Source organism: Aptenodytes patagonicus, chromosome 13, assembly GCF_965638725.1.
Source record: "Aptenodytes patagonicus chromosome 13, bAptPat1.pri.cur, whole genome shotgun sequence".
In the NCBI taxonomy this organism is placed as follows: Eukaryota; Metazoa; Chordata; class Aves; order Sphenisciformes; family Spheniscidae; genus Aptenodytes; species Aptenodytes patagonicus.
Genome location: NC_134961.1, coordinates 7,322,457 through 7,344,462, shown reverse-complemented (window position 1 = coordinate 7,344,462; position 22,006 = coordinate 7,322,457). Strand labels below are relative to the sequence as shown.

Below are 22,006 nucleotides of genomic sequence, written 5' to 3'. Positions count from 1 at the left end.
GAAGCTGGCTTTTGAACATGCTACATTTTAATTTGCTCAAGCCCAGCTCTGAAATAGAGACTTTGTTCTGTTTCACATGACTCCATTTCTATATCTGGCTCGCCCCCGAGATGGGGAACGAAACCAGAAAGCCCAAAGGCTCACGTCTAAGGGACCTTTCGCATCTCGATGCTAATCAGCCGGTCTATGTCCTCGCATCGCCCCATCGCCATAGTATCCGAAGAAGACCATGCGGGCGTTAGTGAATTTAGCCTCGCGGCATGCCTGGGAGGCTGGGATGGATTAGCAGCTCCCTACAACCCAAGGGAAACTGAGGCACCGGAGGGTTGAGGTGAGCGGCTGCTTCCCAGCTCTCCGGGAAGCAGGGTGGCAGGGCTGTGCCCACGTCCCGGGAAATCCCAGACTCATCATCCACCTGGGGAGATGCTCTGCCCACTTCTGAGGATGTTCTTGCCCTGGCCAAACTGTTGGCGTAAAAATGTTCAGTGCCCAAGACTAGGCTGGAGAAAAGATGACAGTGAATAGGATACGCTGCCTTCGCTGTACCTGTCTCGCAGTATTTGCCAGCATGAAGGATTCTGCCCCATCACGTGAGCTCTAGGAAGCAACCCACCGAGAGACCTAAAACTCAGAAATTCCTTGAAAAGCCCAGAAGAAGAATGATCAGCTCCTCGGGGCATGGCTGCACCGTGGTCCCAAGAGGATGCGCGTGCGTAGGGTGAGCCCTGCATGCACGGACAATTCAGTCCCCCCCAAAAAAAACTTAAGACAAAACCGACCTGAGCAAATTTTTAAACTTTCTCCTTCAGTCTGACCTCTCCTAGGCCAGCCATGGGGGTCCATCCTCCCGCGGGTGCTGGGGCAGGAGGAACCCCGACTCTGGACTTAAACGGCTCCATGGGAGCATCTCCCATCGCAGGAGACGTGCCCTGGCTAGCTCATAACCTGATGAAAGGGCAGGAAACCTGATGTTATCCTTATTTCACCTACAGGGACCACAGGCACCGATCTGTTCCCCTGTATGAAAAATCCATTTTTCCTTTCTGATTCCCTGGAATCCCTCGTTAAAGCCTAATGATATTCCCTGCTCTCTGCCACTGCTTGGATGCTGGAAAACAACCCTGCTTGCAGCTACCATGTTTATCTAAAAGACAGGGAGGCAAAAGATACACCTGAGCGCCCAAAGTCTGACTGTGGTGCTCCCAGGAGCGAGCAGGGAAGCAGAGCCAATGCAGAGCAGCAACGGCAGAGCAGGCTGCAATGTAAACGCACATCCACCGCCCGCCCGCGAGCGCCGGGGCTGGCTGACCTTTGCCGAATGCCAGAGGAGCCAGCCTTTCTGGCTGTCCCGAGTGACCGCGGAGGAAATGAGTGTGGCCTGACCTTATCTATCCTAACGAACTGCGCTCGAGCCCCTCTGCAGTCGGCAGTGCTTAGTGTGTGCTGGTACGGCAGTGCCGACGGTGCCGGTTGAATGCCGCAGCCAGGCTGAAAGCTCCAGCCTGGGCTCCTGCGGCTGCTCAAGGCAAATGTCCGAGCGCTCGTGCTGCTTCTAGGTGAGAAAAACTCTGCTTTTCTAGGAGACTGCAAACCTCAGGAGAGACGGGAGGGGAAACTGCAGGGCTGGTCCTGGGGAGGATCGTGCACGGCAGCCCCGAGGGGTGTGCAAGGGCAGTTCCCGCAGCTCGCTGGCACGGCACTGAGCCCCTGGCACAGGAACAGCACCAGACGAGGCTGGCATGTGCCCATGTGCAGCCTCATCCGAAACACTGGCCCGCCGAGTGCCCGCCCCAGCACTGGGCACCGGCACCGGCTTTCCGAAGGCATGTGCAGAAAACACCCTGGGGACCGGCGTGCCACTGGCAGCAAGAACATGATTAGCAGGAGCTCTGGGCAGCGAAGGCAGGAGAAAAAGAACAGAACAAACCATAGTTTAATTTGTACAAGCTGGTAATTATAGTCGCTATCTGTCTGAAATCTCTATTGAGTTTATTTAAATATGTTCTCCGTGAAGGCCATTCAGACAGGAATTATCAAGGTGTTGCAGCAGAGGAGATAATGCCATGCAGTTTTCAACAGATCAAGGGCTGATTAGGAGGAATTAATTAGCTGCTTAAACAGTCCTTGACTCGCTGCAGCAATTAGCTGTCACCTCCATGCAGTCACGTTCCCTGTGCAGCAGCGTCGGCGATACGAAGTGCCTGTCAGCAGAACTGCCTTCCCCGTGCTGCCGGTGAGCACCGGGCCAGCCCCGGGTGGGCGCGTGACCCTGGGAAGGTGCCCTAAACCCACAAGGTTTAGCCCGTGGCCGGGGCTCGGCAGACGGGCAGTGATGCATTGGGCTGCGGTGACTCCCTTGCACCCGCTGCGGTGCCCATCGCCGGTCGGTACACGTGCATCCGTGTGGCTCCCACCACGAGGCAGACAACAGATGTCTTCCCTCTTCCAGCCTTTAGCGGGCCAGTCCCTCGTGCATCCCCCATCCACCATCTCTTATATGCTATGAGCCACCCGTTCTCAGCTGCACTCTACCACCGGGGCTGGCTGATCATCCAGCAGCCTTAATCCCACGTGCCATCGCTTGCTGTCCCTTTGGCAGGGCAGGAGCATCGCCCCCACCTCTGCCCGTCCGAGCCGTCACCCAGCCTTCCCCAAGCCCTCATCCCACCCAGCCCTGCCCGCTGCCGCCCCTCCGTCCTGCCGCAGCACTGCTCGGGGTCCCTGGCTGCTCACCCCTGTCCTTCCCGGCGCAGCCCGTGGCACAAGACCTGTCTGCAGGGCGCATCTGAGGTGGGCGCTGGCTCCAGGGCTGGCTGGGAGCGGGTGCTGCAGGGCAAGCACTAAATCATGGAAAGAGCTGGTGTTGCAGAGCTGCCTGGGGAAAGCAGGCTGAGCTGTCCCCGGCCGGACACTTTCCAGAGGCGGGAGGGGAAGCCGGTGCCCAGGGGCAACCATGAAACCACCTTCTATCCCTCCTGCTAGCACAGCACCCCGGGGGAGCCAGTCGCAGGCTGCCAGCTCCTGTCAGCACCCCGACAGGCTCCACTTTGTTTAATTGCTTCCTGCCTGCGCTGGGGAAAGCTGCGGCGGCTCTGGACTACCTGATCTAGAGACCGAGCTATTTATCTGAAGGCTTCTTAACTTGCAGGCACCCATTTACAGAGAGCCATCAGACGGTAATGGAGCCCAAAAGCTTTTTAGCAAATTATTAAAGCCCTGTGAAGTTCTCCCACTAAGTACTGGAGCAGCAGCTTCCAGTTCATGCAATTAAAACACTGAAGCGATATTAGAAGTGACAAGCACCATCTTAATGGTTTCATGTGAGCTGTAAGGCAACACAGGCCGGAGACTTTGCCCGTGCAGCTTGTAAAGGTTTTTTTTACGGTAATGCACCAAGAAAAGATGCACCCAGAGAGGGACTGCTGATGAGCAATGGGCACTGAGGACAATGGGTGACAGCCCATGCATGTGGAGCTTGAGCAGGGCAGGGACTCCCCGTCGGAGCCTGGAGGTTCCGGGCACCCCGAACTGATGATCAGAGACCTGACACGTGTCCCAAGAGATGGAGGCGGGCCGGCTCAGCCACAGAAGGTCTCCCCAGGAGGCTACACCGGTTAGTTTTTCCCCTTTCCCATTTCCCCACTGGTACGATGGCAATAACAGCTGTCAGCAAGCCGCAGCCGAGCAGGACGGCTTAGCTCATCCGTGTCTGCCAAGGGCTTTCAGTTTGGAAAGGAAGGCGTCGATTTGACTCAAGGAAGACTTTTCCATTGCCTTTCACGGGCTCTGGATGGGGGGGGGTTGTTGGTTATTCCAGCCAAAAGAAACAGCAGTGGGGTTTTGGAGAGACGGGGTTTCGGTATGTAGACTGGCTACACAGTGATACTGCGGCGCGGAACCGCCAGTTGGAGCGACGGGGCTGTACACCCAGGTGACAGAGAGTTTCACAGAGGGAAAAACCACAGGTTTGCAGGCTCTCGCAGTGGAACCGGAGGCTTGGAAAGCACAAAATGCTGCAAAATCATGAGAACATCCAAGGGGCTGAAGAAGACAACTATCTACAAGCGGAAAGCAGGGCGGGCTCCTCTCCAAAACCAAGGGGCTGGTTGTGGAGCTGCAGCGCTGAGACGAGCCGGTGTGACAAACCCTTGCTGCCCGCGATGCCCATCACCCAAATGAGAGGGTTAAGAGGATGAAATGCAAGCTCGAGTGCCTCTTCTAGTGACTCTTCCCCAATGAAGCTGGCGCGCCGCTGCCGAGGGGTTCGATGGGGTCCAGTCTGAGCACTTCAACACAGGGAGAAGAGTAAAGTGACTCCACACCCAGCCTGCCTCCACAGTGTATGAGTTTAGCCTAAAAAATATCCCCCCCCTTCCCCCCCCCCCGCATCCATCCCCAGTGAAAGTAATTGGACTGAAATGGCACAGGTCACCTCAGCTAACAGCCTTGAGTTGGGGAAACAAAACAAGCCGGCAGGTAAACAGATAAGGGTTTCGTAAGGACTAGGTACGCTTTACCTCAAAGCCATCCCTTGAGATTACCTCCACATGAGTCTTTACCTTGAATCCACTCATGATAAACAGCTAGATAATAAATTTAATTTCTCTAGTAGTGTTTATGTGATTTGTCAAAGTACCATCTCATTAGCTGGTTGCAATAAAAACAAGCCCCTGCTTAACGTACGCCAAGGCAGCCCGGGTCCGTCGATGTTCCATGAGCCACATCCTCTCCTCTTCAATAAAAACAAAAATGTCATGGAATACGGGCTGTATTTGCTAGCAATTTCCAACACAAAATCTGAACAGTTTCTCCTCAAGGCAAGGAGCTCATGATTTATGTCCGAAGAGCTGGAAGCTGAAGGCAGGTGATTTCGAGTAACCCAGAACGAGCTGTGTTAATTAATTTTGAGAGTGGGCATTGGGAGCCCTTATGAGCAGCTCCCCAAGACTGAGCAGGGGAAGGGTGATGCGCTCCAGCCACAGGGAATCAGCCTGCCCGGCCCGAACAGACTCTCCCGGCCAACAAAACCCATGGAAAAAATATTTGTGAAATAATGATTTCTCCAGAGCGCAGCACGGGATGGGGAAGGACCTTTCCAGTCCCTGTCTGGGACGTGGTGCGGATGGCCAAGCACCGGGAGGGACATGGGCTGCATGGGGGAACGGGGAGAAGCCAGGATCCACCCAGCTCCTCTAAACCAATAATACAACCAAATAAAATAATCTCCCCAGATTAGGGAAAGGCAGAGGCTGCCCCTACACAAGTATTTGGGGCTCTGCTGGAGCCCAGAGGGAAGGCAACTACTGCCAGATGAGCATCTCGTGCGCAGGACGGTGAAGCATTTTGCCCGGTGTATTGCCGGATTTTTTTTTCATCTTCCATGCCCAGATGACTTGGCCCACCCTCAGCTTCCCATTGCACACAGTTCCCATCCAGAAAACCACAAACCTCGTATTTTCATACATTCTTCTGAAGCTCGGAGCATTTTCTCTGAGTGAGACAGGTCTGATTTTGCTCAGGCAGTCCACAGCAGGCACATCCCCAAACCAACCAGAAGCAAAGGTGTGCGTCGCTCTCTCGAGTGATTGAGAACATTCTGCCCATCTCACATCCTGTATTTGCTTATTTTTTTTTTCCTGTTGCTCATACTCAAGCAACACTAAAAAAAGCAAAGCCGGAGAAAGTGCCTGAAGTGTTATACACGCAGCCGCTTTACCGAAACAGGCCGTCTACCCAGAAGACCCGTTTCCAAACAAAGTGATCCAACAATAGCACTGACGATGTTTGAACTGGCATCGATTTAGAAAGACAAGCTCTTTGCTGCACCGCACTGTCAGCAAGCACTCAGTACAAATGCCACGTTACAAGACAAACGCCTCTCTTTTTCTTAAGACTTCCCTTCTATTTTCGTGCCTCCGCTCCGTTGCGTTATTTCCAAATCAGGCCCCTGGATCCCAGCGGATCCATAGTGCTGAGGTCAAGTCCCCCTGAATTCGCTGCCGACTTCAACGCCTTGGGTTTGGTTTTAAATGTGGGGAGAAAGCTTTTTATCTTCGTTACAAAGCATCTATCCTGCTCTTCAAAGCTTTCCAGCGATTGATGCAAACCTCTAGTTCAAATCGCTATCGCCGTTGCAAATAAGGTCAGCCTGATTAAAAAAGTTATTCTAGCTGGAATAAAAATGGACAGTCTTCAGCAAGCACATCCTATGTAAGAAATATCCTCTTAGTGATCTGAGACAAGTCTTCACTCGCTCCAGGTAAAAGGAGATTGAGGTCACCTAGCGACTCTGACATTTCTTGCAGCCTCTGATTCATTGCAAGGAGACCGTATAAAGCTATACCGGAGATGTCAGCTAATTCAAGTGGCTTTTTGCTCTCCCGTATGACCTGTAGTTGCGGCTCTGATACGTGTTCAGGTACCAGGGGCCGTGTGAGCACCCAGCTCTGTCACCGTGTCCCCAACCAGCTGGACCTGCAGATGTGCCACTGCCTGCAACTGAAAACGGGCTGGATGCTGCAGTATTTCAAATTGGGCAATTCTTCAAGCAGATGTGGCCCATGGGAGTAGAAATACTTTGGCTCTGTTGTCTTAAAGATTAAATCAGAAGCCCCGGCTCACCCAACATACAAGAGTAAGAAGGAGCTGGGAGGAGAGAAGGGGACGGAGAAAGGCTGGGGGTGATCAACAAGCAGAAGCCTCTAGAGACGCAAACACATCAACACACAAGCACACAGCCCCACGCGGAGGAAGAAAAAGCAGCCGAGCCATCCCAGCGCTGCCTGGGATCTTGTGTTTGAATCGAGGGTTTTCAGACCCGGGCATCATCTTTGCAGTTTGCTCTCGTTAATAGGTTTGCTTGGATTCCAGCTCAGCCCAGCTCATTAGCCACACCGCCGAATCCAACACTAATTCTGGATCATTCCTATTGCTACAAATAAATAATAAAATTGCCTCCACGCAGGGGTTGTTTTCTTCCTCTCTCCCCCTAATGCAGGTCTGGTAGCATCTCATGTATCCGTTAATGAAGTCCATTATATCCAGAGTTTCTCAGCAAGTAAAAATTACAATCATTAGCCAGTGACTGACGAGAGACAGAAACACCATTTCTGCCCCGGCTGGCAATAACAGTACGCCAAGTACACGTCCCAGCGAGTCGAGCCTTGCTCTCCCGTAATATGGTACCCAATGTTCTTCATTAGCATCTCTCTTTTTAATAGAGCAAGACAGCGTCCTGCGGCAGGTCGCAATTACACACAACAATTAATTCAGGGAGAAACAATGACGGGTGTCGCAGAGGCACATTTTGCAGCGGGGTTTTCAGAAGGTGAAGTGGAAGATGATTAGGAACATTTTAAAGCCCTGCCTAAAACCAAAAACAAAACAAGTGGAGGCACAAGTGACAGCACGGTAGAGGAGACACGACTGGTTTCCTTGTAAACTACTTTGTAATTTTTGTTTTAAATAGTAAAGAAACACAACAATTATTCTTTTGGTCGTAATACCCCAATGACCAGGACCAGCAGTCTCGGACCAGGACTTCTTGTGCCATTTGCAAACAACACACAAAGCCAGCTCGGCTTCTCCCAGAGCTGCAGCCGCTCTCTTGCTGCCCTTTTGTGAAATAAGGGTTTAATTCTCTGGAATAAGTCTGCTAATAAGGACTCCCAACACACCCGTCCTCTGGACAGCGTGTACTCGCTCATCGCTCCCCCAGGGGCTGTGATGGGAGGGGGGACAGGGAAGGGGAGAGGGGGGGAAAAAAAAAAAGCCTCGCAGAGCACAAAATGCAAGAGAAATCTAATACCCCTTCGCAGAGTAGTGAGAGTTCGTTGGAAAAGAGGTACTGGTTGCACCGGCCGCGCTCGGCGGAGCGCCGATTTTGGCTGGAGGGCCTCCTGTCCTCTCGCTGCTCGACATATCACGTTCCACGCTTCGTGTTAAGCCTCCCCTGGGAACATTTCCCACGGCGCCGAGGACACGCATGTTTGCGATGCTGCTGTCGTCCCGGTGGCCAACAATAGAGAGGGACAATTTGATCTTTTATGTAACGCGGGCAGCTGCCCGCTCTGTTCCCCTCTCCTCGGGGATGAGATGTTCAAACAGCATGGCACAACAAATAATAACAATCTGAAGGGTTAAATACAACCATCGAACCCCTCGGGCTTACTAGTGTTATCACTGGGGTTCCTGTGGGTGTTGATGGGTGTAACCACGTGCCCCGTGGTATTTGTTCAATGCAAGAAACATTAAGACCCAGTGATCTGCACCCCAGGGGAGCTCCTTCCTCCTTCTGAAGCCTCAAAGCCTAATGCTGAGATGCACGTACGAGGCTGCACGCAGTGCTCAAACCCTCTTGCAGTCTTGCAATCCATGTATTTGTACCGGAGCCCTGCACGGAGGTGTATGGGGGAGGCTGAGCAAGCCCTTCCAGCTAGGATCCCCGCACATCCGCGCCAGGGACCAAGCCTGATGGGTACAGGCAGGGAAGTAATGTTCCTCCGTTGGGCAATGCACTCGCTTTGGCTTCCGAGTACATCAATCTCTGCAAAATGATTGCACGACAAAGTCTTGAAATGAAACTAATTCATTGCTGTTCTCCAGCCTTGGGAATCAAGTGAGTAACTCTGCAGTCATTAAAAAAAAGTCCTGGTAAAAACAAACAGAAAAGGGCACTTAATAGGTATGTTTTGTAGTTAAAAATACTGTATCTCGTCCGAGGTCATTCAGTTTTTAATAGCCACGCGTGCCCTAAGGTGATCTGATATGGTATTGCTCCAGTCCTGTTATGGGTGTACACTGTAGTCACAGACGGATGGACGGGGTTTTTTTTTCCCAGTTCAAAATCCTCCCCGGTATTTTGCAGATTGAGCATCTGCTGTTGGACTCACCCCAGAAAACACAGCTCCGAGGGAAGAAGCAGGAATAGGAACATCTGACTACATGGGGGGATTTGGGGTCCCTCTTCTCTTCACCCAGCAAGACCGACGAGGACGATGCTCAACTTTTTCTTTCTAAAAGGGGCATTTCTATAGCAAAGGAGAGGCTCGAGCCAGAGGCGGTCACGCTGAGCACCAGGCAGGCACAGAGCTGATGCTGGAGAAAGTGCAGGAGGCGAGAAAAGTAGGCAGAAGGAGAACTGTAAAGGATCATAAAAGCTGCATGTACATTTTCCTTCCCTGAAAATGCCTTTGTGCTTTTATGGCGAGGAGCTGCTACAATTACAGCTTCTTTTATAAGCGAAGCACAAACCAGATAATGAGCAAACCTCCCACCGCACAAAGGAGGCTACGAAGGCGTTCTGTGAGCCCTGACGGTCAGGCTTCCCCGCAACAGCTGAAGGCAAAGAAAATTGCTAAAACCCATCTCCATTTCACCCACTTCAGGAGTGTAAGCTGCTCGCAGCCTGCTTTTTCTTCCCAAAAGCGCAAAAAGGATCACACCAAAAATGATTGTGCCTACACAGACAGCGAGTGAAAACCCTTCAGCCAGACAAAGCAGCAGCTCGCACGTCCCGACCTGCAGAACAAGCCCATGGCTGCATCATCCCTGGTCTGGAGGAGCAAAGAGAGGGAACAAAAAAGGTTTTGCAAGGAAAAAAAAAACAAGCCAGATATTTGCAAACCCAGATGACTAGGTAATGCACGGCGGAAGTTCATGATTTCAACGACGCATGGGAAAATCAAGAGCTCCCGCCAGCCCTCCTCTCCCTGACCCCAACATTCGCTGGGAGGTCGGGGGAGTTTGACGAAGCCACACGCAGGTGTGCAAGCCTGGGGCTTCCAGCTTTTCTGGCAACCAAATTTGTAGTTTTCTAAGAGTTGCCCCTCTTTCCCTGCACGTGAGCAAGCACGGAGGTTCGGATGGCTTGGCAGGGAAAAGGAAAATCAGGCAGCGGCTCGCTGCACGGGGCTATTTCATCCCACTCCGCAGCCCTTCCCCTGGCTCGGGGCCACCCTCCGAAATCAAAGCCCCTTGCTCTGAACAGCCGGTGCACTGCTGCTCCCATCCCACTGCAACGTATCAACCAAAGCCACTGCCCAGGCACGCTCTACGTCCATAGCTCATGTCCTCCATCAATGTAATGCATCAGCACCAGCTTCCAAAAATCGACTATTTCTCCCCGGGTTTGGGTACAGGGGTTTTAAAGCTTTGTCAGGATGCCTTAGAAAGGGGGATGTAAGGGAGCTGACAGAGGCAGGCAGCCCTGGAGGGAAGTGCAGATATTTGTTTGCTTTAACTGAGATGAGGCTCCTAATATTCACCAGGAACCAGCACCCGCCAAGCGCTGCTGTGATCGGGCTGCTGAACTATCTGGTTTCACACTCAAGAGAGCAGGGATGTGGGATGCTCCTGCCGAGTGCCATTTCCAGCTACTCGTGTCATTGGGGACACAATATAGGTGGAAAAGAGACGGAGGGGTTTGCTTTACTGATTTACAAATCTACTTTACTACCTATTTCCTACGGCCATGTGAGCAACTGGAGGTAAGTGTCCCCTTGGAGTTCATCAAGACGGGGAGAAAACAGAGAAAAGAAGGAAGCATTTTCTTTGGGGTGCCAACCCTGTGTACCACCAGCCTGCCGCAAGCCGGATCCGTGCTGGATCCCCGCCGTGAAACCCCAACACGTCCCTCCCCACCACGAGTCTCCAGGCACGCAATTGCATAGTGATGGAAGCCGGGCAGCGGGTCTTACGGAAATAACCTCCCAAGAGCACCCAGCAGACTCCGTGGCTCTGCATTTCTTCGTCAAAGCAGCCTATTTTGGGAGATCCCATCCTTCTGGGAACTGGGCAGGCTTCTGCTAAACGGTCTGCGCCACGGCACAGCCAGAAAACATCCAGCTCACATCTGCGATTGCAGCAGGCACACAACCCGGGAAGCCCTTGTCCGGCCCACAGACAGCCGATATCCCGGGGGAGGCAATGGGTTTCCCCGCTCGGGGCTCCAGCAGCTCCCAGCTCCAGGGTTATGCACAAACGCTGCCAAAGCCCAGGGCCACACAGGAGAACCTGCCGTCTTCCATGCCTCCCAGTCTGGGTAGATCATCCTACTTTCTTTTTTGCCTCCAGCTGCATTTTTTGCCTTGTCCCGGGGGATGCAGGTGGTCATAGACTTGCCATTTCATAGACTAGCATCTTTGAGCAGCACCTCATCTGCAGAAGGAAGTGTTTAGCAGCAGCATGGCGGGATAGGGATGGAGTGGGACAGAGAGAAAAGGGCCTCTCCCAACTTCTAGGGTCTACAGATAATCCTCTCATGCATACGGAAACAAGACTGTTGGCTTAAATGTATTTTTTCATCTTTCGTGCGTGTGCTGACTTATTCCAGCAGGGCTGCCAGCAGCCCGCAGTTTATTTTTAAAACACTAAACAAGAAAAGTCCAGTATATACAACAAACACCCTGGGTTTCTAGAGAAGCATTCTGCAGAAGCTAAAAAAAGGAGGCTGCTTTTTGGGCCAGCTTGGCCATGATCCACAGGGGACTGTGAGGTGAGAGACAGATTCTGACCTTGGTTTAGAGAAACGCTGAGCAGGCACGTCACACACCAGCTGGATCCCGAATTCACGCTAGGAACGGGCACGGAAACGGCTCAGCCGCCCAAGCACACCCTGCCTCGGCTGGTACCCGTGCACGGTGGCTGGGCAGCTGCTCGAATGATTGCCACGGCCTCGCCTGGAGCCCTGGGGGCTGAGACCCTGCCTGGCTCGACACACAGATGAAGCATCTCAGCTCACAGCTGCCCGGCCAGGCCGGGCTCCATGATCCCCCCCGCTGCAGGCAGCTCAGCCTGCAAGGACATCATAAAAAGATATTGCACGGCTTCTTAAAGAGGATTTAGATGAAACCACCACCACCCCTCGCTGGGAGACTGCAACGAAGCGGTGCTGGGATGAAGGATGTGGCTCTCCCTCAAGGTGACAGCGCTCCTAATTGTGTCGCTCCAGCTGGCAGGCCGGAGGATGCGACCCAGTTTTGGTGCCTGTTATGTGGCTCGCAGCGGTGCCGACACGCTGGAAAAGCTAAATTTAGGAGCCAAACAGGCACAGTGTTACACACCCGGCCAGGACTCACTTGGTTACGAGACGGCTGGAGAATCGATGCCGTCCGCTCGCCGCACGCATTACAGCATTGCCGCAAAGCCCTCGCCGCCTGAGTGGGAAGCGTTACCAAGTCACTCGGAATAAAATTGCCACTAAATGCTGTTTGGGGGAGGGGGGAGGGAAAAAAAAAAGCAAATCCTCGCTCTTTCTCAGGCATTGAAGGAAATGAAAACGGCTATTGCTGCCTGGTAGAGAGTCCAATTACGAATAATGTGCGTTGTCTCCCTGCACAAAGGATGAAAGGCATCAGAGCTGGTGGTGACATTTTAAGACCGGAGATGTAAGAGCAAATCCGAGCCTTGTTGCAAGCCCAGCTTTACCCCAATAAAGAAACACTTTCTGCAGTCAATTGCCTTGCAGCATAGCTTGAAGCCCTGCGCTATTGATCTAGCATCTGTCATAAGCAGATAATCATCGTCGCATTCTACAACGGGATCTAAAAGCACTTTCCAGAAGACGGCTGAGGGCTGTTTTTCTGCTCTCACCCACGGCTGCAGGCAGGCAGAGGTTTGCGGGGGAGCCCATGAAACTCTCACAGGTTTGAAGAATTTGAAGGCCAGAAAAGACCATTAAATCACTCGGACTCGTTCATCTCCCAACCCTGTAAACTTCAGCTAACCGAGCTGTAGTCCCTGCGAGGCTCTGCCTGCCGCTCCAGCCCCAGCCCTCGCACAGCCATTTCATACCCTGCAATTTCCTTTCCCCAGCGAGGTGCTAACACACCGCCATCAAGCTACCGCTCAATCCTTCCCTTCTGCAAGACAGACAGCGAGAGCTGCTGAAATCCCCCAGCATCAGGCATTTTTCTCCCGCCCCCAGAAGGTTTCTCACAGTTTGGCTCACGGAGGTCTGAATCCTGACAGCTCCCGAGCTCCCGGCTGCTTCCCAGCAGCGTAGGGAGGTTTTGGGCCAGGCACCTTCCTCCGAGTTTAGCAAGAAGTGGTCAGAGGTAGGTGAAATCGGGCTGCCAGCGCCTGCAAACTCCCCCCTCCCCGCCAGCACAAGCACTTCTTATCCACTTGGCAGATTCCTCTAGTCTCCAAAGAAGGAGAAAAGGATGGGAAATTAAAAATAAATGAACCAAGAGATACACATCCATCAGGAGCCAGGCGTTGTCAGCCCAGGTCCCTGTGCAACTAGTTCTTTAATCAAAACCTCATGCAGTTTAAACACTTGACAGAAGTCTAGAACAGAGATCTTGTTACCCTGAACAGGAAAAGCTGCAACCTTGAAGAATAAAATCACGTTTGTCTGATGGGATCTATTTGCTTTAAAATCATGCTAAATTACGCTAAGCCCGTTCCTAACCGTGACATTTGAGGTTTCGCCCTGCAGACTCCTGCGAGGTGCATGGGTATCTCGAGGGGGTCACCGGGGGTGACGGGAGGAGCAAGCTCTCAGGCGGCAGCTGAAGATGTGCCATTTCTAAATCGGTCCGTGACAGCAGCCGTAAATTTTTAAGAGGCTCAAATCAAGAAAAGGATCACTGATGGATGTACTCTTCACTTGAAACTCACTTGCGTGGTGACAGACGTCAGACTACCTGGCTCACGGCTATGCCACTTGCCTCTTTGCTATTGAGAGAGTGTCAGAAACCTTCCGGCTTTCTAGAAACTCCCCGTGTGCCAAGGCTCAGCGAGCTCTTTAAAGCCTCCCGCATGCAGGTTATCTGCCTCTCCTGGCTTGAAAACGTTTGTCCCTGAGGAGTTGTTATTTGATACCTTCCTTAGTTACCAAGGGATGGGAATTTTCTCCCACCGTTCTGCAGCTTTCCAAACACAGATGGGATTTATTGAAGTTTCTACCGCTCTGACCTCATTAACGTTTTATGGCACGGCTCCAGCGACGCGCCTACTCCTCGCTGGGTGCCCCTCAACAGTCCCACGGCGGCTCAGGTCTCCCGGCTGCGTTGAACATCCTTGGGGAGTTTTAAGCGACATCATCCCCATAACGGCTCCGCCGCTGCCTTTCGGGGCCTCGCCTGCACCCTGCCTCACACGGAATCGTGGCTCCCAGCAGCTCCTTTCGTAACAGCCGCGGCGGATGGGAAAGCAGAGGCAGCATGAGGAGGAGAGACGAAAAAAAAAAAAGGAAAAAACCAGAGAACAGTGCAGGAACACATCCAAGCTGTGCCACGGGGGCCACCTGGGGACGGGCGGGTTTTAATTGGCACGGAGGGGGGGAAGCAGAAGAGGGGTGCGACCCCTGGGTTTGGTGGGGAAACGCAGCGGGTGACCCTGGGGCGACATTCATGGTACCCCCCCGGCACATGCCTGCAGGGAGGAGGGTGGGAATCGGGAGTCCTGAGGCCTTTTTTGGAGAGCTTTTCTCCCCTGTGGAGAACAGGAGGGAGCATCAGCACAGCCCGGCTGGAGTCCTGCAAATTGCCCCACTTAGGCTCTGGTCTTCTAAATTGCTCTCTTAACCCAAGTACATAAATCGACCTGACAAGCATCAGGGTTTTCTCTGGAGCCACGCTCCCCCGCAGCCTTCAGAGTTTGTGCTTCGTCCCCAAACCCTGCAGGTTTTGTCCCAAAGAAACATGCCTGGTGCTTACCAGGGCAAACGCCTCGCTATGCTCGAGGCCTCGAGATGTGCCTCTCCATCGGCCAAGCCCCGCACGGAGCCGGGGTTTCCCCACCACATATTTATTCAGAGGCGCTGCACAGCAAGGACAGTCCGGCGCCAAACTTTGCAAGAGGCAGACCTGGCCGGAGTTCAGCAGAAACGGGGAATTAAGACACTGAACTAAATCAATGCATCCCCACCCAATTTCTACCCAAATCAGGAATTTCATGCACAGAAGGGTTTTTGACCACAGTCCCACATTATTTATTAAGCACAGAGAGCAGAGAGTGCTTGGCACTGCACAGAAATCCAGTCTTCGCACTAAAGCTCTTGCGAGCCCAAAGTAATTCAGATGCAGAAGCCATCTCAGCTGCCGGGAAGGAAGTCAAATAGCAAAAGACAAAGGGAGCCTGTGCAGGGATGTACAGAAAGAAAGGAGAGCTGCTGGCTAGGTGCAGGCAGGGGACACTGATCACGTGGCAAAAAAGGATGGGGAGGAGGTAAAGGAAGCAGGTCAGGGAAAATCCAGGGATGGCTGGGGCCGCTCCTGCTAAAATGCACCTGATAGCAGGGGCTTGCTCAGGGCTGCAGGTCCCACAGCCCCCCTGCAAAAGCCTTCCAGCGGTGCCTGGTGCGAGCCATACACCAGGACTGGCAGAGCCTGAAAATGCCAAGGACATGCTCAGGGGCCTGGGCAGAGCAAGCGTATGGACGGAGGCACACGGACTGCGAGAGCCACCTGGCCCGTTACAGCCGGGGAAACATCTAGTGCCACGCTCACCTCCCCAGAGCTTTCCACCAACACACCAGCTCAGGTTGCTCACTGCAAACCCATGCAGAGATGCCTTCTGCTCCCAGGCGCAGGCCCTGCACGTCTTGCTTGCAGTGCCACCTGCCGCCAACTGCAATGCTCTTCAAACACTGGAAGGGGACAACAGCAACGCAGAGCAATGAACTTCCTGCTGTTACATCAGCTTTCCCTCTCCTTTAACAGCAGCCAAACTCTTGATCCAAAAAGCAACGCTATTTCCCAAGCTGCAGGCATCCCACGAGTCGCAGGCGTAGTAGCAGACGCTAATAAAGTACTTTTTTCTTTCCCTTTTATGCAGTTTCTCGCTGGAGCCGGTCTCTCCCCCCCGAGACCACATCCTGAATCTTCTTATTCATTGATTCTTATGCTAAATGATGACTCCGCAGTCGGAATAACATGGCATATTCTAGTTCGCGTTTCAGACACTGTGAGACTTTTTAATAATGAGTTGCATGAAAAATTAGGGAGGCTGCAACAAAGAGCTCCGACGGAGGTTTCCAAAGTGACTCACAGCCAGGAGAGCCTTGCTTTTCCAAAGCCCAGCGTGAGACAATCTCAAGAGCCCCCGCGCTCAGAGAGCGCCGAGTCCTCCCCCTCTGGAAAAATAAGGCCTTTTTAAGAAGACTTCCCCAGGGTGAGAATCCCCGCGGGGAGGTTTGGCGGGTGGTTTTGGGAATCTTGGCTGAGATGACATCCTGTTCCCATGAACGTTCGCGGGGAGGTTTCACCCCGCACCTCAGCTGTGCTGCCGAGGGTGCTGCAGGGTGCCAGTCACCTCGTGCTGCAGCCGGCCTGGGCTCCCCGCTTGGCACACTGGCTCTGCAACGCTCCAAAACGGGGCCGGCAATGATTCCCGCTGCTCTTGCAGGGAGGTAGCAAACCGCAGCGGTAAAGGGCAGCGGAGACTCTTCCAGTCTCAGCTCCCAAAGTGCTATCGCACCCAGCAGATGGTACGGCGCCCGCAGGGATAGCGAGCATCACCCATGCACAGGTATCCCCGCTCCTGCTTAGGGCTGGCTGGCTGCCAGCTCTGCAGCTCTTTGCCAGACTTTGCAGCGTGATGGAGGGGGAATTTCTTCAGGTTGACTTTTGGCTGACTGTTTTTGCTTCCTGCCATCCACACAACCAGCTGCCAACGTATTTCAAGGGGAAGCAGTGGGCAACCTATCCAGTGCAGCCCCCCGCTGGGGGGTTAATGCCATTTATGCTCGGTCCCAGTGGTGACCAGTGCCTGGCTGCTGGGGTGGGAGGTGCTGCGGCAGGAGGTGGCTGAAGGACGGGTTTGATTGCTCTGCCCCCTCTCCCAAGCTCAGCTTCTAATTCCTACTGCATCCCGCACTGGCTCCCGCCTTCACCTCCTCTGTGACACCCGTCACAGTCACCCCCAGCCCCAGGAGTTCTCTCTGCAGCACAGCTCCCTGCTCACCCACTCCTAACGCCTAGTAACTGAGCACCGCTCACCCCACCCAGCCCAGCAGACTTTCCCAAAAGAGGCTCTTCCTCCAGTGCGGCCCAAAGGAGATCCCCCTGTAGCTGGCAAAGGAAGGCTAAAAATAACAGGGTGGCCAGCGCGCAGGCAGCTCTTACCACGTTCCAGAAGAGCGGGTTGAAGGCGATGGAGAGGACAGCCGCAATGAAGGTAGTCTCAGTCACGTCCACGTAGCCGAAGAGCCGCGCCATGGCTGTCACATCCACCTGGAGGGGGGAGAGCCAGTTACTGGGGGTGCGGATTCCTGTAGGGGCACCGGGCGTTGTGCCCGAATACGGGGCACTTCATCTCAAACCAAGTGCATCAGCTGCCCTGCAAGAGCGGACAAATCTTAATGGCCCCAAGCAACACGTCGTTACGGCTTGCAAAGCGCTATGTCAGGGTGCAAAGCCAGGAAGAGGGGTGGGGACTCCTCTAAGCTGGCTCCCCCCACACCTCGGCGGCACCGGCCTCTCAGGGAGCCCCGTGTTTGCAGCAGTGCTCAGAGGGACACGGGCACTGCGAGGACACTGCTGCTGTGAGGACGAGCACCAGCCCTACGGGGCAGCTGCCAACCCAAGCGTGTTTCCAAGCCGCAGGAAAGGGAGCACCGTTTCACAGTGCCTCGGTGCCCCCGGGGACGGAGGACTGTCCCAGGGATGCTGGTCTGCGTGGAAACTCCAAGCAATGAACTGTGTCAGCCTCAAACTTGCCTTCCATAAAGTAAGACTGATGCAAACCCCCTCCACAGTGAGGGGGGATGCATTTGCATTGTCAGAAGCGGCAAAAAACTCAGTCCTGTCTTACTTAATGACAACAACAACAACAAAAAAACCCTTAAAGCTTGCTGTTTTTCCCCCTTTCTCCTTTCAAGAAAGAGATATTTTCCCCAGGACGGCTCCCTGACATTGTCAGCATTTTTACATGCAATAAGCCATGCTGCTTCTCCCTCCCCGCCCCCTCTCCCTGCAGTGGTATTTGGATGAAAAACAGCCAGCGCCTTTTTTTTTTTTTTTTTTGCCAAAAACTTTGAAAACAAAAGACAAAATAGCCCAGCCCAAGCCCTTCCCTCGCTTGAATCAAAATCAAGACAACATCGAGAGGTGGAAGGTTTTTACTTCCCAAACACAGCTGTGTTTGCAAGTCCTTCGGATGCCAGGGGACAGGAAAGGCTTGAAAAGGCATCAGCTCCACCTCGCCCGTCCAGGAGAGAAATTCCCACTGGCTCCTCGCGGGTTCTTTGAAGGAACCGGAGCTGCAGTGGGATTCATGGAGAGGGGCTGCTAAACCTGCCGTCTCTCACAGACAAGAGCAAAGGCCCTGGGAATGGCTCCCACGCTGTCCCGGGGCATGTCCAGCCATGCCAGGTGCCTTCTGCACAGCCGTGACCGCCCGCGGTGCAAAGTGCACGAGCAAAGGCCGTACCGCCCCGGGGAAACGGGGGGATTCTCATGGGGATCCGTGGCTGCCTTCAAACCGCCCCAGCCCCAGCTCCCCCGGGCTCCTCCATCCGAGCCCTCGGGACACGAATGCTGGCGAGGAACGATGGGAACAGCCCCCAGGGCCTGATCCTGAGCCATCTCCCCCTATTCCCACCCTCCTCGGCCTCTCCTCTCCTCCCTTCACCCCCGAGCAGCCCTTTGCCACCAGACCTTGTCCCTTCAAACCGAGCGCTGTCAAGCTGTAACCAGGGCACCACGACAGCCGCTGGCGCCAGGGCCGAACTGTCTGGTCCCACTTCAATTGCAAACCCGTGGGACCAGGACAGCTTCTTTCCTCTCGTTTCGTACGGGGCTGAGCACACCGCCAGCACGGGCTGAACAAAAGCTTCTTGACCTACTAACTCCTGGCTGGCAACATCGTTAACATTGCACTCACCTTCTTTTCTCCTCCTCAACAACCAAATTCGCCGCTGCCGGCGGGAGGCAGATTGGCCTGTGCCTAGTACGTGCTTTTAGGGATAAAAGGGGAACCCATTAGGATGAGCTGTCTCTGCAAGCTGCTGGGACAGCCACGTAACAAGCACAGAACATTCAACTTTGCCCCCTCCTCCCCGAAGGGCGATAAATTAACGGTGGCAAACGCTGCCCGCTTGCCCGCAGCCCCAAAGTCAGGGAGGACGAAAGCTGCACGGGCACCCGGGCGAGAGCTGCACGGGCGGCCGGGTGAGCCGGCGGCAGCACCCACGGGACTCCCGTGCCGTGCCGGTGCAGCCCTTGCCACGTGGCTGGAGCGTGCCGTCGTGGCCTGGGTGGAAACGGGCCAGGGACGGTGGCGGGTGCGCCTTGGGCACGGGGTACCGAGCGTCCCCGAGGTCTGCTGCACCTGCAGGCACAGCCCGGGGGGGGGGGGGTTATTGCCACCTCCCGTGCGAACCAGCTCTGCGGAGCCCCGTGGTGGCACCGGGAGAGGCCGGGGAGGGTGTATGTGTGTGTGGGGGGGGGGGGGGGGGGGTCCGGCCCCGGGCCGCCCCCCCGCAGCCGAGCGGCAGCGCCCCAGGCCGGGCCCTTTCCCGGGGCCGCAGTGAGCCCGGCGCTCCCCGCCCGCCCCCCTCCCCGGCCCCGCCGGTACCTGGCCGTACTCCAGGCCGCCCAGCCCTTCGCAGCACTCCCGCGGGAAGGGCCGGTCCCCGCCCGCCGCCGCCGCCCGCCGCCCCGCACCCGGCCCGGGCCCCCCCGTCATGGCGCGGGGCCGGGGGCCGGGGTCGCCCCGCCGCCGCCGCCGCCGCCGCCTCCCCCGCCCGGGGCCGGCCGAGCGCCGAGCCCCGCGGTGGCGCTGACGGGAAGCGTAGTCCCGCCTCCGCCGCCGGCAGGGCCCCGGCAGCGCGGGGGGGAGCCGGGCCTGGCCGCCGGGCCGGGCCGCGGCACCGGGGAAGCACTGACCTCGCCACGGGCCCGGCCGCCTCCGTCGCGGGCTGCGAGCGTGTGTCCGGCCGCGGCGGCGGGGAGGGCGGCCCGTGCGGCCGCCGCCTGGACTTCGACCCTGGCCGGTGAAGCAACCGGGCCGCGGCGCGGGTCGGCCTCCCCCCCCCCCCCGCACCGGGGCGGGCGGGACGGGGCCCCCCCCGGGGACGGGGCTTCGCCCCACCGGGCAGCCGGCGTGCGGTCGACCGCGGGGTCGTGCGTGGGGGTGGGGGTAAAACACACCAGAGGGGAGAGTGGGCAAGAAATCGAGGGGCCAGCGCTGCAGCGAGGGCAGAGGCCCGGCCCTGCCGACCCCTGCCCGGCCCCCTGCCTGCGCTGCCCGTGTTCAGCGCTCACACCGGGGCCGGGGGAGGGAAACGGCTCCAGTGGCTTTCTGGTACCGTAAAGGCTGTGGAAGTTACATGTTACGTGCCCAATATTACTCGTTCCGGGGCAAAACGCAAAGCCATCAAGCCTGGATGTATTTTGAGGACAAGTCACTGTGCCCTAGTCCCTTCAGCAGGTGTAATTTTTTTTTTTAATTGCCGTTATTATTCCTACTCATATTATTTCTCTTCTTCGCTCCTCTCTAGGATGTTTCTGGTTGATGCACCTCATGGGCTGCAGTCCCAGACCTGCCTGTGCATGGGAAATCAGGTAGTATCGTCCTCGCAGACCTCTTGAGGGTCTCTGCATGGACCATCCACTTTTGCAGACCCTCCTTTGAGGGGAAATAAATTTTCTTCAAAAAGGAGTTTGATAGGAAGGAAGCCTCGTGAATGAGCTGCAAGTGTCCCTCCCAGAGGTCTCGTGGGAGCGGGGAGGGGATGGGATGGGATATCTGAGCGCTCATGCCCTGGCAGGCACCGAAAACGTGCATGAGTGATGGTTCGCATGAAACCCTCCCTGGCAAAATGGCATCCTTGGAGGTTGCGCTTCAGGAGACCCAGGGGATCCCAGCTACGACTCTCGGTCCCACGGGAAACCGGCTTTCCTCAGTTCTGCTGCTCCAAACCCCTCGCTGCACCAGCACATCCCCACCTCCCCGCCTGCAGGGTCAGCTCACGCGCTCGGGGTGCCCGCACAGGGCTAGACCCCATCCCGCCTGGGCCCGACGAGCACATTCACAGTACAAATTGCAGCGCCAGGCCGGTTTGGGGTGAGGCGTGCACGAAGGCGCCGTGGGTGGGAGCAGCGTTCCCCGTGGATGAGCTCCAGCTGCTTCCGGCCTCTTCTCCCTCGTGCTGGATAATTTTGCTGTGCCGAGTGTGTAATTATCGCCTCTGTCATCTCCCAGGCTTGGGGCGCGGGAGCAGATGGGAGGATGTTTATTTTGCAAGTCCCACCAGCTGGGTGCTTGGGGCAGCAGGGAGGGCGAAGGGGATGCAGTGGGGAAAGCAATGATGGCTGTGTTCAGAGAGGAGGAAACATCCCCCCGGGGAGGGAATTTAGCGGGAAGAAACCTTCTCTAAACCATCCTCCCTGCTGCAAGGGGAGGACGTCCCGGTGCTGCCAGCCCTGCCAGCTGGGAAAGGACAAGGATGCCATGGCGGGCTGGGAGGAGGAGTGGGTCTGGCCGAGGGATGGAGGGAGGGATGGACAGTGAGGAGGTGCAGAGGGGTGAGCTGTCTCGCTGGCTCCTCGCTCGAGGCCAGCAGAGCTGGGCTGCCATGGACACATCTGTCCCGTCACCCCACGCTGGGGGGCACCCAGTGAAGGCATGTGCTGCAGGACCCAGTGCCCTACCACCAGCTCATCTGTGTTTGGGACAGGGAATCATGCCGGAGCCCGCACGCCGTTCCTGCTGCCAAATCCCCTCTCCAAGGAACATTTTCCACGTAAGAGGGATGGGGGATGTTTGCGGTGGTGCGGCCCCTCCACGCCAGCCTCCATCCCGCCTCGGAAACATCCCGGCGGCTATGAAGGAGACAAAGAGGGCTTTCTGCAGGGCTGGAATTTTCTTTGTGTCCCCATCCCTCCCCTTCTCCCTGTGGCATGCCTTTTATCCAGCTCTCTGTTTCCAAGCACCGAGCTAAGGAAGAGGGCATTGCCCTCGGCTTTCCCAAGTCCCTTCTCGGCTTGGACCCCCTGCAGCACCCTTTGAAATCCCACCACGGCCCCGAGAGGTCACCGATGAATATAGAGTTGCA

General features: G+C 55.5%; 1 protein-coding gene across 5 annotated transcripts in view; it reads right to left on the bottom strand.

The window, feature by feature from the left end:
- Window positions 1-19,895, bottom strand: part of PEMT (phosphatidylethanolamine N-methyltransferase) — a 43,586-nt gene extending 23,691 nt beyond the window's left edge. For 2 of the 5 annotated variants that reach the window (XM_076350577.1, XM_076350578.1), the window contains exons 1-2: window positions 19,525-19,598; window positions 17,073-17,180 (exon numbers count right to left, since the gene is read on the bottom strand). In XM_076350577.1, coding sequence (XP_076206692.1) covers window positions 17,073-17,165 — 93 coding nt within the window. In that variant the 5' untranslated portion in view covers window positions 17,166-17,180; window positions 19,525-19,598. Of the gene's footprint in view, window positions 1-17,072; window positions 17,181-18,831; window positions 18,905-19,524; window positions 19,599-19,835 lie in introns of those variants that run through there. The other 3 variants (XM_076350581.1, XM_076350580.1, XM_076350579.1) reach the window with 3 other exon arrangements.
- Between the last annotated feature and the right edge of the window lie 2,111 nt (window positions 19,896-22,006).